Consider the following 14,989-nt stretch of genomic DNA (forward strand, 5'->3'; position numbering starts at 1 on the left):
ACTGTTAAAAAGCACTTTAAACAGGAGCGTAACATTCTCTTGCAGATGGAATGCTATGACCTCCAGCAGGTAGAACATCTGCAGCCATGTGTAACACTTCCTGTGTCAGGTCCCAGCAAGTCCTGCAAAGTGTGGGATGGTTCCCCACCTATTTTATCTGACAGGTCTACCATAGCAAACATTTCCAAAGAAATATCGAAGCCATCCCATGTCTACATTACTGTCTACTCATTAGAGCTATTCATAATTTTGCAGATGGTAGAAGATGTAGCAATTGGATAATGTGAGATGTGGCAAACGTCCCATTTACAGGTAGTCCTCAACGTACGACCACAATTGAGCCCAAAATTTCTGTTGCTAAGTGGCATTTTTCAAGTGAATTTTGCCCAATTTCATGACCTTTCTTCAGTTGTTAAGTGAAATTAGTAACATAGTTGTTATATGAATCAGGCTTCCCCCATTTACTTTGCTTGCCAGAAAGTCGCACATGACCTTGGGACATAGCAACTATCAGAAATAAAGAACCAGTTGCCATGCATCTGAATTTTGATCTCTTGATCAGGAGGATCCCAAAGGTGTTTTTTCAAGAGGCACCTGGACTTTCTGGTTTTTTCTTTGATGGGGATGCTGCAATGGTCGTAAGTGTGAAAAACAGTCATAAATCACTTTTTCCAGTGCGGGTGTAACTTTGAATGGTCACTAAACAAACTTATAAGTCGAGGACTACCTGTATTTTTACATTGAGCACTTTGACCACCTCATGATGGTTGTGATGATCTCTCATTCTCATCAAAGGTGTCTTGCCCTGGTGTGTATTTGACAGAGAAGAACGATGTTTATCTCACTGTTTGTATTCTGGGCCAGTGCAAGGAGACCGACTGCATTCCTCCCGTGTTCCCTCTCTTGTTCCATGAGAAAATGTGGTTTGAGAAGGTATGTTAAAAACAGAAATGCCCAATGTCATGGCCTGGTTTCTAAGTGTAAGTTATTTAAGTGTAAGATGTGATTGGACCCATAGGTATGGAAGATCACAAGCAAGATAGCTCAGGGATGGGTTGCTACAGGTTCGCCTGGGTTCGGGAGAAACCATAGCTAATATTATGGCCAGTTCAGAGAACCTCCAAATCCCATCCCTGGCTGGCCCTGCCCACCCTGCTCCATCCCTCCTTCCCCTCCTGGGAGTCTCCACGCAGCCTGTTTTGGGTGCAAGGTAAGTGCAAGGCCTGCGCAGAGGCTCGGGGAGGGGGAAAACGGGCCTTCCAGAAGGCATCTGGAGCCCGGGGAGGCAGTTTTTGCCCTCCCAGAGGCTCAAGGAAAACCTCCAGAGCCTGGGGAAGGTGAAAACACCCCCCCACCCCCATGGTGCAGTAGGTCACGCCCACCCAGCAACCAGGCAGAGAACCCATTGCTGAAATTTTTAAAGCCCACCTCTGAGATAGCTTCGTTGGAAATCCCTAAGAGATCATCTGTCCCACCCAATCTCTTGTCAAGACAGCATCTGTAATACAAAGGATAATAACAATACTCCTGGCAGATGCCCAGCTATGTCTTAAAGAGTATTTACTTCATTCTAATGATGAAATATTAAATAACCCTCACATTAGGCTGTTTGTCTTAATGCTTGGTAGAAAACTGTTGTCTGCAGTTTACATTCACCTGTTATAATCCTGTGGGAGGTGTTAATATTTTGAAAGCTGTTTTTGCACATCTAGTACGATACAAGGTTGGTTTTCAAAGATTAAAAAGAATGGAAAGGCACAGGGAAGGGTATAGGCATAAAAAGGATTAGATAGGATTTCCTTGGCTTTTCTTCTATCCTCTGCCTTTGATACCTTTTGTATCTTACTCTTTCTCCTCACTTTGCAAAAGTTAATTGCCAAGAGAGGGAATAGCCATGGTGGGATCAACGGCTCACCCCAGTATGTTGCATGTACAACGTAAGTAAAAAAGAACTGGGACTTTGATCATGGCTCATGGGCTGCTATCTTGCATTTTTTGACCCCTCCCTTGTCTGCAGATGTTTTGGAGCCCTTTGTTGGAATCCAAGGTTTGAAATGTTTGTTCCAATCATTTCAAATAAGTGTTCTTCAAGATTCTGCTCACTGAATATAAACATCAGGCAAGACATTTATTGTATAGCAGCTGCCACCCTAATTTTCCACAGTGTGTCTAGGCCTCAGAAGCTGCTTTTGGGGCTCTCTGATGTTGCTTTTTTCATCAGCTACTCAGTAGTTCCTGCAGTAATTCAGCAGATGCTCCCCACAGCACCCCTTCCACCTTTGCTGGTTTTTTAGAGAGACAGGATGGGAACCGAAGGCAAAACTGTATCCTCTAAACCAGTCCTTTTTTAAAGGGAATCAGCTCTCCCTCCCTCTATCTCTCTCTCTTTTTTCTAGCACGGCTTAACTTTGGCCAATTAACTTGGGTATTATGTGGGTGCTTCTTTTAAGGATTGCTGGTGTGTTTTATTAATGTGAATTAACCTTCATTTATTTTAATGGTTAATGGCCGCAAACCTCTATCACAGTGTCCACATGCCAGAATCCAATTTAGTAATTCAGACTGTTTTATTTAGCAATGGTTATTTTATCTGATGAATAGCAGTGAAGGGTCTTTTCAATTTTCTTCATTAGGACAAAAATGTCTACATTCACATTTTGATAATATTTATGCTTATTTAACTTTGGATTGAATAAATTAAAAACTGAAAGGATGAATATTAATCAGACGAAACTTTCTTGAACAAATTTCTATTTCTAACAGTTTTATTATCGTCCTTTTTTGTTTCTGTTCTTATAGGTATTTGAAAATGCTACAGATCCTATTACTGTTGTAGAACTGCTAGAGAGTAAGTCTCCCCAAATATATTCCTTGGTCTTCCAAGTAAAAATTGCTTTCAGTGGTCAGTGATCAGTATTATACAAGTTTTCTTAAAGAAGTTAAATACATGAAGACATAAAAATAAACTAATAAGATATAAAAAGAGATGTTCGAGACACACAATTAATTATTGAATTACAACAACAACCATCAGACGAATTACTACACATTTAGTTAAAAAAATGAGACAAAGAGATCCCAACATTCTAATTCATTAATTCTTAAATGTACTCAGGCAATTACAGTAGGTATACAAGCCTCAATAAATGAGTAAATAGTATTTACTGTCAGTGTTATTTAACATTATAAAAATATAAAGTGATAGTTTTGAAATTCTGCCCTGCAAGGACCTTCTCATCATGTATCTGTTTTTCAGTAATCATGCCATAATTGGCCTGATGTTGCAGGGCCACAACACATGTACAAAAAGGGCATAAGGTGATTGTGATGCTGCAGCACTTGCATCATCAATAGTCACCTCCCCTGACCCCTTGGGAGTCCATTGTAACTCTGCTTTCAAACTCAACATGTGTTGAGGGAATACATAAACCAGTTCACCAGACTAAACCAGATCGAAGGTGCTGTAGGCATTATCACAAGATATAGCCAGAGATGTAACTGACAATCTGGTTCAGACATCATAAACAATCATTTTCCTATTGTAGCTAAAACTGAAGTCATACAAAATCTTTCCCTTCTTTCTGTTCTTCTGCGGCAGGACATAGGATCAAAAGCAGACCTTTTATTTTACTTTTTAATTAAACCAGAAACTGCTAGACTGATGCTGTTTGAGCTTGGCTGATTGATTTGCACAAACTGTTAATGATGAGATCAAAAAAGGATCAAACCGGGGTTTCATGACACACACACACCCGTTTGAATTGTGAAAACACACTGAAAGTATCGTTTTAAAAAAATTGAATGTGAAGAAAAAAAGATGCTGTGTGGGTTGGTTTTTTTTTTTTTTTTTTTTGTATTTCCTTCTTTGTAATGTTCAGGAATATGTTTGAAGATCATGTGTGGTCTGGAAATATTTCAAGAAAGGCCTTTTATTCCCCTCCCATAATAGATTAGAATATTAATAGATGGAAATAATATTTGGATATCTTAGATATGAAAGTCAACCAGGTGATCTTGGACCAGTCATTTTTTTTTTCAGCCCAAACCACCACAAATGACTGTTGTTGTGAGGAAAATAGGAGGAGGAAAGTGTGTTGGATGTGTTGGTCACCTTGAGTTGTTTGTACCAATAATAAAGGCGGGAAACAAATAAATCAATAAATGCTTTTTCAATATCTATCTTTCATTAAAGTGAACTAAGATGAAATGGAGGCTCCTGAAGACTAAAATATGAGTAATGCCATATGAAGATCTTAGAACATGCGCCTCATAGGGTTTTGGTACTTTTGCACATAAGGGTTATATTTGCTTAGCTCTCAATAATATGTTTGATCTCTCATTTTCAGAAAACGTGGCAAAGTTTCGATTATCTGAACTGATACCTTCAGGTAAATTTGAGAAATATTTTTTCAATCTCATCTATTCTGTAACGGAAGAGTTACTGTTTAAGGAAACAATGAAGTGAGCTTTTTGATCTCTGATGTTGCCATATTTACCACTAGTATTAGTTATAAATCAGGTGATCTTGAACAGAAGTTATATAACTGGAATTTCCTAATATGAAACTTATACAGATAGTCCCCGACTTAGGATCACAATTAATCCAAAATTTATGTTGCTAACAAAACAATTGTTAAGTGAGTTTTGCCCCATGTTATGACCTTTCATGCCACATATATTAAATGAATCACTACAATTGTTATGTTAGTAATACGGTTGTTAAGTGAATTTGGCTTCGCCATTGCCTTTGCTTGTCAGAAAGTTGCAAAAGGTGATTGATTATATGATCCAACAACACTGCAACCATCATAAATATGAATCAATTGCCAAACATCTGAATTTTGGCCGCATGACCACGTGGATGCTGCAATGGTCATAAATGGGTAAATGGTCACTTTTTTCAATCCTGTAACTTTGAATGGTCATTAAATGAACACAAGTAAAGATAAAGGTAAGTTGAGGACTACCTGTATATGAAAAATATTATTTCCTTCGAAAGCTGTGAAGTTCATTTTTCTTTTTTAAAGCTTCTTTTTTATATAACAGTTGATGCATAAACAAGATAAATGTCAATTCTTTAGCCCCAGTTCTTACTTCCTTAAGCTACCCCTAGCATTGTAGAAAATTGATAGTGCCTGGATACCAGTGGTTGGCATTGAAATCCATTCTGGATCTGCGTTAAAACTAAAAGACAGAAAAGGAGCCTGGAAACCTGAGGTCAGCATGAACGATGGGTTCTGGAGTAACTGTGGCAATTTTAGAGCAAGGGATAAAATCATGGGGATTAAAGGAAAGGCATTCAGTCTTGGCAACTTTAAGCCTCGTGGACTTCAATTCTTAGAATTCTCCAGCAGCATGGCTGGTTGGAGAATTATGGGAGGTAAAGTCCATAGGTCTTAAATTTGCAAAGATTGGACAGGCCTGTTTTAAAGGAAATAGTAACATGGTTGTGAAGCGAGGGCTAGAATCCTGAGAAAATTGGAGAATATGCGTGGCTGAAGGACGGTGAGTTGGTTCTGCGAGGGAATAAATAATCTGAGTGCACTTTTGTTAGCCTGCTATGTGTAGGATGTATATCTGTGTCTTTATTTCATAGGTTTTGTTTGGAAAATTGATTTAGGAGTGATCTTTCTTTTAATGAAGATACTAAGAATTGCTTTGACTGAGAACTCGGATCTCCACGTTTGTTTTATATTGAAAAATTATGTTCTGTGACTGGCTATGTCTATTCTCCTACAAAAACCATTTAGGGAATAAGCATTACCCACCAGCCCTTACATGTTCTGAAATTTTCTAATGTATTCATTGGCCCACCAAATCATTCTGAACAAAATAAATGCCAAGATAGCAGTGCATAATTTAAAGTTCAGGGAAGCCACTATGCTTCCTTGTGTTAAAACTTTCTTGGAAGTGAACACAGGGTGGCAGGATAGGCCTTCTCAGGAAGGACTTAGTCTTTTTAGTCCTACTTTCTGCTTCTCTACTTCTTTTCAATTTGGGTCAACCTGTATTGATATATCCTTCCTTCAACCACTTTCACAAAAATATTATTTTGAACGGTAACATTCGAAGATTATTATATTTTTAAAAATGTGTTTATATACCCTAATTAAATGAATCTCTGCAGAAGTAACCCAGCCAAAGTTTTCCTGGATGGCACAAGAGCAAAGGTTGATCTTTCCTGGCAGTGTTGAAATTGATGATAGCCAAAAATATTCATGCTGATTTTTTCTGGTCCTGAAATCTCCATTTTTAACAACTGGGCCCACTACATGTTGTGGGTCAAGCAGGGAAAATATCCTTCTGGGGTGTCCTTCTGGAGTGTCAATCTCCATCAATCTGATCCCGCATCAATGGTAGATTAGTTGGGACTTTACAATTGCCTGTGATTCCACTTCAGAATTTGTATCCAATGTGTTTGTAAATCAATTCTTCTGCTCTTTGTGCTATCAGAGTGTGTGTATGTGTGTATTTGTACGTATGCATATATGTATGTATGTGCGCATGCTCACACGCACGCACATGCACACACACACACACACACACATACCGTACCTCTATTGGGCCATTTGTTCTTCAGGCAGAATGACACTTAATCAATATGTTTACATCTTACTTTCTGCTCAACTAAAATCCAGATTCTTTATTATGGCCTTCTGATGTTCACCAACTCATTTGTTCTTGAGTCAGACTCTGATCTAGATTGGCCCTGCAAAAACATGTAAAGGGATGAAAGAACACTTGGTATAAATTAGGTCCAGCTTTCTTGGTTTTCATTGATTATTCACTTGACAGCTGAATATGCCTTTTCATTGTTCTGGGAATAAGCAAGCAGAATAGTTTGAAACTATGATTTCCACTATGTCTGGAAAACATTAAATTCCCCAAATATATATTGTGACTTATTATTTAAGACTGTTACATCGGCTATTACACAGTGAGTGAAGCAACTCTTAACCTTAGGACCTGATATTGGACAGTGAGTCTTTCTCCCCCAAATTAGAATAAAAATCTAATAGATTAGCGCAGTGATTTGTAAATGCTGTTTTCTACATTTTCATCTGGGCATTTATGCCAGGCTAAAATTGATATTGTGTGCTATCAGTACTTTTGTGGAAGGTGTACTTTCTTTTAATTGTGTCCAATTGCAAAGCCTGATAGAATAGCCTCATTGCCCCTGAACAAGATCCCATCTTGGACTCTAGGCCTCCACTGGTAACTCATACATAGTTTGGCCACTCCTCCAGTGTCTGACCATCTGTAAAACTTCATCTTCATCTATGGTCTTCTGTACTCCCATTGCCTGTCAAAACTGTTAGAATATTAAGTACTGTAACACTTTATGGGTTCTGTGTCCTTCTCTATAAGAAGTCTCTCTTTGGTGACTTACAGAGGAATGTTCTGTGTGAAGTTTCTCCCAGTGCATGATGATGTTCTTGTGGAATTTTCATATATCAAATCATTGTAATTTTATTAAGACTTCATGAAACTCTTTAGGCAACTGGCAACGGTTTCGGTCCAATACATTTTGAAGATTTGTGTTCTTATTGGGCCTGAATTGTTTGGCCAAATGAAAACAAATGGAACTTCTCCATGTACAGGCAATAGTTCTTTCTCAATCTATGTGTAACTTTGATCACTTTAAAAGAAGGCTTGATTAGAATGTACTGTGTAGAATTCCTAGCCATATTTCTGTTATGTTGCTTTGCAGCACAAGGTGTTCTGCTGAACTTTAGTCCAGGAATATAGGGATTTGGGATAGATTTTGATTTTAAAAATAATACCTGCAAATCACTTTTGGATCATTCACACCCAATGTCCTTATTTTTTTGAGTTGTGAGAGAGTGTCCATCATGAGCACTGTGCAAAATTCTGCTTGGCTACGTAATGTGCTGAAGAATTTCTGGATTCCTTTCATGTCCTTTGGTCTTAATATTCTTTACTTTGCTTTCTCAAGTTCAGCTTATGGACTTCACTTTCAGCAAGTGTCCAGTATAAAGCACTTGTTTCAGTCATAGCTGGACTTTGTTAGGATTCCATTTATTGTGCCACTCTAAGAAAACAAGAAATCTTTTTTAAATTATGTCTTCTATTGTTTCTGTTTCAGTATTTTCTTCTCCAGTAATGAGCAGTGGTGAAATTCAATTTTTTTTAGTATTGGTTCTGTGGCCATGACTTGGTGGGCGTGGCAGGGGAAGGATACTGCAAAATTTCCATTCCCACTCCAAAGGAAGGATACTGCAAAATCCCCATTCCCTCCCCGCTCCTGGGGGAAGGATATTACAAAATCTCCATTTCCACCTCACTCTGGGCCAGCCATAGGTGGTATTTGCTGGTTCTCCAAATTACTCAAAATTTCCGCTACCAGTTATCCAGAACCTGCCAGAACTTGCTGAATTTCACCCCTGGTAATGAGTATAGCAGCTTTAATTGCTTTTCTGCCTGAAAATGCTCCTCTTCTTGATTTAGTTTTCAATGAAACCCAACAGGGCTTGGGTTTCTGATCCTTGTTTCTTTATTCACTTGCTAAGTTATTTGATTTTTGTTCTACTATTATTATTTTATAAGTAATTCAAGGCAGAGAACATAAATAATAATCCTTCCTCCTTTATTTTCCTTACAACAACCTGGTGACGTAGGTTGGGCTGAGAGAGAATGATTGGCCCAAGGCCTGAGTTGGTACTAGAACTCACTATTCTGCACTATTGTTCAAACAGCAAAGTATCACAGATTCCTAGAGCATTTAAGATATGATGACCAGCACATCTCTGTTCCCTTGCAATGGTCTGAATACTGATTCTCCCAAAAAATACATTTATGAGTTCTTGTTTACATTTGGAAATCTTAATTTTACCCTTGTCCGCTGCTTTTAGAGTAGGCCTATTGTACATTAAAAAAATACTTAATAGCATGCTATTTATAGGAACAGAAGAATAGTAGCACATTGCAGTTGGACCCACAATCCAGTTAAAAGGGAATGGGTTGTTTGTACTGTTTGCTATCATGTTAATGAACAATGGGGATATATTCCTTTCTCTCCAATATTATTCATTGTGTGGACATTGGCTAAGATGTGATTTGGAATTCCCGAGTTCAAGTTTTGGACATCATCACAACGTTTACATTCCTCACTGCCTGCTTGTATCATCTTTACTTTCCAATTGTAAGGTTTCCTCAGTAGATTCAGATTTATCTTGCACACTGCTGAGTAACAAGTCAGCGACATTCGCCGCCAACTGAAGCTCCAGGCCATCTAACAAAGGCAGTTCTTGTGGAGTATATTGCAGAGGTCAAGAGGCAAGGTTATTATAGCATGAATCACCATGTGTGGACTATAGTTAGCATTGAAAATAGGCACATGTAGTTGTTATATATACTACAATGGTGGTTTTCATAAAGATTGTAAAAACATACTTCTCTTATAAGTATGTTGATGGTGTTGATAACGTACTGTAAAACAAGCAATATTCTCACGTTGCAATAGTTGTATCTTAACATTTATGATATTGACAACTTTAGCCCCTCACAAGCCCTTCCTAAAATTAATGACCAAGAAATAGAGAATTTAAAAAGTGAATGGTGAACAAGATCTTAATATTATATGTTCTTTGCTGAGATGTGATTTTGAAAGTTGTCTACAAATTAACAGGGCAGTTTGACATTGAATTTTTATAGTCACCATCCATAAATAGAATGTGGTACTGAGGGCTAATCAGCCAAGAGCTTAATATAGCACCACACTCTAGTTTTGCAACATTACGCCAAGTTTTCATTATGGAAGGAAGCATAACTTCAGGGTTCCTCCTCCCCCCCCCAGGTTATAAACATTAATTATTATACCATGGTAGCCAAATCAGTGGCCTAACAAATCAATTAATTCCAAGGCATGTTCTTGGATTTTGAGACAGAGTTTTCAGCTATTTTTTCACCACATATTCTAGAATGACCAATCCGTAAGAAAGGGATCTTCATTGTTCTGATGGTACTTCCATTGCAAGGACTGCTGAATGACCCACATTTAAGACCTCTTCGACTTTTTATTTAGACCAATGAGATACAACAGCACAAGCCACAAAGATACTCTTGTGATAAGATAAACAAAAAAATGATTATTTGGAGTTCACAGACTGATGCCCCCACGTATCCAGTGTAGAACGACTATTCTCCTGCTTCCTCTCATGGCGTCTGATCACCTGTGGCTATTTCTCAAGAGAACATGTAATTTTGTGTTATTGTAAGGTGTAGGAATAATCACAATAAACCCTATGTACCCGTGAGACATTGGTGTATTTTAGTCATTTGGATATGTAAATTTTTATAATGTTAGGTGAATTTACTGGGATTTATTTTGAAGAAGACTTATATATGTTTTCATTGTGAAGCCTCCATCTCCAGTAACTGGACATTGCTGTGAATCTTGCCATTCCCAAATGAAATGTCTTTGCTTTGCTATTGAAAGCTAAAAATAAACCCTTGCTGACAAAATGCATGAAAGCGAACAGACAATACTTTCTGGTGATACCACATGCGTCAAGCTAATGAAGGGTCAAATACAATTATATATAATAATGATGCATCCCGGAGGACAGGGAGAACGGAAAATTAAATCCCATGTCACTGAGAAAAATGACATATTTTACAATAAGAAACAGTCGCATGTGCTATATTTATCCGTTTTTCCTATGGCTAGGTTTAAATTATATCAATGCAATTAGCAACTTGCTTCACTGCAGCTGAAGCATGTGCTTGTGCTTCTGAAGGGAAAAAATCCTCTTTAATCTCTAGTGAAGAATGCTGTTTCATTGATAGCTAAGTGAATTTGCCTTGCTCCTAAATGTTTCTTTTTTTTTGCAAATGGCAAAACAAAATCTAGCTCCTTTTCTAACCAGTTATGCCGGGCTTCCTTTCAGCGTAAGAACTCTTATTTAGAGATGGTTGTAAAGGGAGGGGAAAGGTGGTTGATCTTTGCAAAGGTTCATCTGTGAGAGGCGGGTTTAAAAAAATCAGAAGGGCAAATACAGTCTACAGAGGTGGTATTCAGCCGATTCTGACCAGTTCTGGCGAACTGATACAGCAAATTTTGAGTAGTTCGGAGAACCGGCAAATAGGCTGGCCCCGCCCCAGCTGATCAGCATGGTTGATCTATTGCTGTCTCCTAGCCTCCCAGGCTGGGTTTTCCTTTGTTGCCCTGCACAGGAGAACAGAGCTGGAAAGCAGGTTAGTGGGATGTGGCGGGAATGAGGATTTTGCAGTATCCTTCCCCTGCCATGCCCACCAAGCCTTGCCTGCCAGGCCACGCCCACAGAACTGGTAGTAAAATTTTTTGAATACCACCACTGATTGTCTGAAGTCCTGGCCCCTTTTTCCATCATTGATCATGTTTTTTTTTTTTACTTCTGCTTCCCAGGTCCTCCAAGGTCCCTTCCAACTCTATGATACTATGATGATCCCTCTGCCCTTACAGGATGTACATAGTAGTTAGGCATGTAATCCTCCTTTAACGACTGCCTCAGGTAGCAACCATTTGCAGTTATGACAGCGATGAAAAAATAACTGTGTAACCCAATCCTTGCATTTTTCTCTCCCAGTCATGTGTTTGCCATTACAGTCACTTAGTACAAAATCATAAGCAAATGTGAGTCATGTGATTTTTCACTTAGCAATTGCTTTGCTTATCAATCAAGTTGCCAATCTCGATTGCAGTTGCTAAATGGGGGCTACCTGTATAGAGCAAATCCTGGAACTGCTTTAGACAGCTTTATTGTTCTGAACTGTATTATAAATCAGGAGAGAAATATGGGAACTATTGTTCATGACCATCTGAGAACACCAAAATAATTTCTTGCAAAAAAGGAAAAGGTCATCAATGGAAGAAAGGTTTTATTGAATAGCATTATCCCTCCCTCCCTCCTTCCCCATCCTCTCTCTCTCACACAAACACAATCAGCAGAGGCGGGTTGAGAACCGGCAGCAACCCAGGCCTGATACGCCCGTGAACTGGTTCCCTCGCTGCTGTTTGGGTACCGCCATTTTGAATTTTAGTGACTGTGCATGCGCAGTTCACTGTAAATTGTTCTGCACATATGCTCAGAACAATTTATATTGAACAGTCCGCGCTCATGCAAAGTGTGTGCACATGCACATTGCACGCGGGTTACGAATTGGCAGTAATGCCGGCAGCAACCCACCCCTGACCAGCAGTGTTCCTAATATTGTTCAGCAGCACAGTTCAGACATTATTGCAATCTTTAACTGGATGAATAATACAATATATCATCTGATTTCAGTTAGAAAGGTCTCTATACAATTGGGGATGCTTGTGTTTTTAAAAGGTGTTGTCATGATTCTTGGAATTTCAGCAACATTTTCTTCTCCTTGCTTTGAGACCTAAGGATTTAATGCAAAGTTTTTGCATGCAGCACGTAAATTAGGCATTTTTGTAAATGAAGCTATTGAGGTTTTTAGCTGTCTGTGGGTACAAGGCTCTTTTTCAAATCTGACCATGATGCTTGAATAGGGGATTTGGGGCTATGAAATCTAAACAAGCCACAATTTGTAAGTCAGTAACAAACCCCATTTGAAACTATTGTCAGACCACCTGGAAATAATACAGGATTTATTCATCATGCAGTGACCTCTTTGTTGGGTTAGTTTATCTGCTTGTGTAAAGAAGAAATAGCAGTACATGTGAAACATATTGCTTGTTCCATTTGGCTGAAGAATCTGGATCCAATGCTTACTATATGTATGACTTCTTTGTTGTTCACTGTGGGGCAGAATGTGTCATGGGGGACAGTATAATTACTTGTCTTTCTGCAGTATGGTACAATGTGATGAGATTGTATGTTTCATTGGTCAAACGTATTCCATTGGCCACAATTCTCTATTTACTATTCAGATGGAAAAGAGCTGGCATTTTATGAAACAAACACTCGGTATTTTCTATTTCCTGAGCCAAAGCTGACTCCTTCATATCCTGGAGTGGATCGAGAGCTATTAATGAACACCCATCCTTCTTTCCCGGTATGTTGGTATGAGATTTCATTTACTGAAGACAGAAATGTCTGCTCAGTAACCTGAGCTTGATATGAATTATTTGATCTGTCAACTTCTTGCTTTTTATTTGTGAACATTATTGAGTTAAAAACTCTTCAAAGCACAAACAGCTTTGAAAATCATTTCTGATCATTCAAAGGGTAAAATATACTACAGTGATAGCCTCACTTGACATAATGAAAACAGTAGTTAGTAAAATAGTGATAAACCATTGCACTGTATGGGTATGGGGGCTTAATTGTTTACTTGGAATTTTGAATGATTTTACTTTGACAAAGCGTGTGCCAAATTTTGGGGTGAGATTTTTTTTTAATCTTATGTGTTAGTGCAGCCTTAATTTAATCTGGTATCCTTGAAATGAGCAGAATTAAAATCCCATAATTCTCAGCTGGACAGCCTCAGAATTATGAAAGATAATAACAAGATATTTCCTAGGTGGAAATGTTTGAGTTTTTCCCCTCAATTTTTGCCAGTTCACATGATTGTTTTATGAAAAAATATATTAAAATTTTACCAGAGTTCTAATCATTCATCTTTATTTTCATCTGATAAAGCTGTTGACAGAGAACTCCTTTCCATCTGTTAATCCTTTTTTGAATATGTGTTTAATTCTTGTGCAATATTGAAAGTGTCTTTTATGTTTCCAAATGGAAATAAGTTGGGAAACAGCAAAAGTGACCTTAAGAGCTCTGAGAGAGAAAAAAATATATATCATAAATTCAGGATAGTGATATCAAAAACCTAAAGCGTGATCCTAGGCCAGGAGCATGGCGGGGGCTTTCAAAAAGCTACAATGGCAGTTGTGGCTACCTACTTTACCCCTTCCCAAATTGTGTCATGATTTATCTAAAGTAGGCATTTATACTTGACTTATGACCAGTCAAAGTTATAACAGACCCAGAGGTGGTATTCAGCAGGTTCTGACCAATTCTGGAGAACCGGTAGCAGAAATTTTGAGTAGCTTGGAGAACCAGTAAGAATCACCTCTGACTGGCCCTGCCCCCATCTATTCTCTGCCTCCCGAGGCCCAGTTGATCGGGAGGAAATGGAGATTTTGCAGTAATCTTTCCCTGGAGTGGGGAGTGAATGGAGATTGTAAAGTATCCTTCCCCTGCCACTCCCACCAAGCTATGCCACATCCACCAAGCCATGCCCACAGAACTGGTAGTAAAAATCTTTGAATCCCCCCCGCCCCCCCCAAAAGATACTTCAGACCTAGATTTGAAGTTCTGATGGCTGCCTCCCCCCCTCTCCACAATTATGAAATTACATTTTAAGTCATCTGCAGCTGGGCCACTTTGCCTGCCATTTACAGTATCCTGTAGTCACATGACTGTTAGCTCCAGCCAGCCCAGAGACCTGGAGCTGCCATTCAGGGGAGAAGACTGGGCTAGCTACCAAGACTCACCGTCCCACCTCCACAAGCTGAAGACACTCCTGCTAACAATCCATGATTAATTGCTGGGTGGTTTTCGCTCTGGGTCACAAGGTGATGGGTGTGCGCATGCGCAGGGTGCGGTTTATCTTAATTACCAATGCAACTATAAAAGGTGGTGGGAAGCACAGGGTGGCAGCTTTGACAATTTATTCATTGCCTTAGTGCTTTGTTGGTCAGTTCATGCCGAAGGAAGAATACAAACTGCATTTACAAACAGTTTCTGTGTTTGGCTGGTTTCATTAACCCTTCAGAACCTGACAATGACCCCAATTTACAATGATTTTTTGCCAGAAACTGTCATTTATTTCTGGTTTATGACAAAAAATGCCCATTGTGGACAATTGGCTTGCTTAATGATTGTTGAAAAAAAAAGTAAAATCAAGTCAGTCGTGTGTCCTGCTTAACGGTCGACATATCTTACAACCAGAATTCCAGGCTCAATTATCACATAAGTCAAGGATTACCGGTAATAACTAAGTAGGTCTAGTAAACTCA

General features: G+C 38.8%; 1 protein-coding gene across 1 annotated transcript in view; it reads left to right on the plus strand.

The window, feature by feature from the left end:
• The window catches only part of SPATA6L (spermatogenesis associated 6 like), a 38,378-nt gene that overhangs the window by 7,602 nt on the left and 15,787 nt on the right, over positions 1 to 14,989 (plus strand). The window contains exons 2-5 of the mRNA XM_032214268.1: positions 796 to 933; positions 2,800 to 2,848; positions 4,347 to 4,388; positions 12,899 to 13,023. Coding sequence (XP_032070159.1) covers positions 796 to 933; positions 2,800 to 2,848; positions 4,347 to 4,388; positions 12,899 to 13,023 — 354 coding nt within the window. The remainder of the gene's footprint in view (positions 1 to 795; positions 934 to 2,799; positions 2,849 to 4,346; positions 4,389 to 12,898; positions 13,024 to 14,989) is intronic.

The sequence above is a fragment of the Thamnophis elegans genome, chromosome 3 (genome assembly GCF_009769535.1).
Source record: "Thamnophis elegans isolate rThaEle1 chromosome 3, rThaEle1.pri, whole genome shotgun sequence".
Taxonomy (NCBI): Eukaryota; Metazoa; Chordata; class Lepidosauria; order Squamata; family Colubridae; genus Thamnophis; species Thamnophis elegans.